The sequence below is a fragment of the Apodemus sylvaticus genome, chromosome 3 (assembly GCF_947179515.1).
Source record: "Apodemus sylvaticus chromosome 3, mApoSyl1.1, whole genome shotgun sequence".
Lineage (NCBI taxonomy): Eukaryota > Metazoa > Chordata > Mammalia > Rodentia > Muridae > Apodemus > Apodemus sylvaticus.
This window is the reverse complement of record NC_067474.1, coordinates 26,007,644-26,009,819: the sequence shown is the minus strand read 5'-3', so window position 1 is coordinate 26,009,819 and position 2,176 is coordinate 26,007,644. Positions and strand designations below refer to the sequence as shown.

The 2,176-nt window shown below is 45.5% G+C and overlaps 1 protein-coding gene across 1 annotated transcript; it reads left to right on the top strand.

Annotated features, from left to right (window-relative positions):
- Positions 1 to 1,348: 1,348 nt before the first annotated feature.
- LOC127679821 (exosome complex component CSL4-like) lies at positions 1,349 to 1,868 on the top strand. Its single transcript, XM_052175430.1, has one exon. The coding sequence runs from the start codon at positions 1,386 to 1,388 to the stop codon at positions 1,806 to 1,808; it is 423 nt and encodes a 140-aa protein (XP_052031390.1). The 5' UTR covers positions 1,349 to 1,385; the 3' UTR covers positions 1,809 to 1,868.
- The last annotated feature ends 308 nt before the right edge of the window (positions 1,869 to 2,176 follow it).

The following is a 2,176-nucleotide window of genomic DNA, read 5'->3' as shown; positions in this document are numbered from 1 at the left end:
CTCTGATTAAGTCTCATGAAGAGCATTTGAACAAGTATAGCAAGCTGAGAAAGGAAAAACATAAAATGTATGGTCATGAAGAGCAGCTGAGTACTGTCAACCTATTGGATGACACAGAAACAGCTAGCTATACAAGAGCAACAGAAATTTCAACTCCGGAGAAATATCACACAAAACAACACAAACATTCTTTAAACTTTACAATCTTTAAAGGAAGTGATGCCATAACTGTGTATGAGGCTCGGCACTGTGAGAGCACATGGAAGGCCATTGATAAAAGTGCAGCCTCAGTTGTAGTTGATAGCCCAGTTCTGAAGGGCTCATGCAAAGAACTTGAGGTTTGGCACCATGAAGAGAGCCTATAAGAAGCTATTGATGAAGCCTAGTTGTAGCAAAAGACTCCAGCATATTAGAGAGTTGCCAGTACCATGGAATGACCACAAACATCAGCAGCAGTGGAGTGGAGTCAACCAGAGTCTAGAATGCTACATTGGGCAGAGCTGGAGAAGTGATGAAAGTCCTTTGGAGAAGCCCAGAAGATCATATATGGATCCTAGATATTGGAACAGGAAGTTCCAATCTTCAAGTTGTGAAATTGAAGTTGATTTGGAGACCCCAAGGTGTTAAATATGTCAGAACCAATCTTCCCTGCATGCCGGGGCAGAAAAGCAACACCAGGTACTGAGATATCCTGAGTTTAAGAGCTCTGGGGTCACAAACCGCCAGGATTCTGCCTGTGCCCAGGACCTGAGCACATAGGTAGTTCATCTGCCAGCCAGCCTGACATGGGGTCTGTTTCCTATGGAGATCAGCAGAGGGGGTGACTCCCCGCTGCCATCTTCCCTGCCTGCCTGGGCAGAAAAGCAGCCCCAGGTATTAAAATACCCTGAGTTTAAGATCTCTGGGGGTGCAAACCGCCGGGGGTCTGCCTGTGCCCAGGACCTAAGCACATCGGCGGTTCATCTGCCAGCCAGCCTGTCGTCATGGGGCCTGTGTCCTATGTGGGGATCAGCAGAGGGAGTGACTCTCCACCTGCTATCTTAGCTCCATAACAGAGCAGTGAGGGAGCACCTGGTTCACTGAGGCAACCCAAGTATAACATTGCTTGGGGCAAGATTCAGCAGGGTTCCAACAGCACAAAAGAGGAAGGTAGCACTTCAACAATCTGGGCCAGAGGAAACCCAGGCATCAAGTTTCACAGAAATAGCCTTAAAGGTCCACAGGAGGTTGAAGCACCAGCCAACAACAAGACCATCTAACACCAGTGAGAACTAGATGACTGCTAAAGGCAAACATAGGACCTTTACTAACATCCGGGTTGTGGATAGTGGCAAGCATGGCACCACCAGTGAGGTACTGCATCCCCGCTTCCTGTGGTGTCAGTAATGAGAAAAACAGAGTCCCAGTTACTTCCAGATGTGGGAGCTGATGTCACTTGTAAGGTCTCTAGCATCAACTCACATTTTGCCAAAGTACACATCCTGTATGTGGGATCCACACCGCTCAAGAATGCTTTCCGAGGAACCATCCGCAAGGAAGATATCCGGGCAACTGAAAAAGACAAGGTAGAAATTTACAAGAGCTTCCAGCCAGGTGACATAGTTTTGGCCAAAGTTATCTCCCTAGGTGACACACAGTCCAATTACCTGCTGACTACTGCTGAGAATGAGTTAGGAGTTGTGGTGGCCCACAGTGAGTCGGGTGTCCAAATGGTTCCCATCAGCTGGTGTGAGATGCAGTGCCCCAAAACCCACACTAAAGAATTCCGAAAAGTAGCCAGAGTACAGCCCGAGTTCTTACAAACCTAAGCTTACTTTACCCCAAAGAGGAATTCAACTGTTGCTAAAAGTACATGTGTGGGAAAAAAAAAAAAAACAACAACAACAACAAAAAAAGGAACTTTACTAACAGAAACCAAGACATTATGGCAGCATCTGAACCGAATTCTCCAACAACAGCAAGTCCTGGATACCCCAGCACACCAGAAAAACAAGAATTATATTTAAAATCACTGGTCATGATGCTGTTAGAGGAACACATGAAAGACATAAATAAATCTCTTAAAGAAATTCAGGAGAAAAATTATCAAAAGCTAGAAGTCCTTACAAGGGAAACACAAAAATCACTTAAAGAAATTCAGAAGAATATGGGTCAAAAGATAGTAGCCAATAAGGAG

Excerpts from the sequence above, each read along its gene's own strand:
- LOC127679821 (XM_052175430.1), top strand. The coding sequence starts at position 1,386 with ATGAGAAAAACAGAGTCCCAGTTACTTCCAGATGTGGGAGCTGATGTC.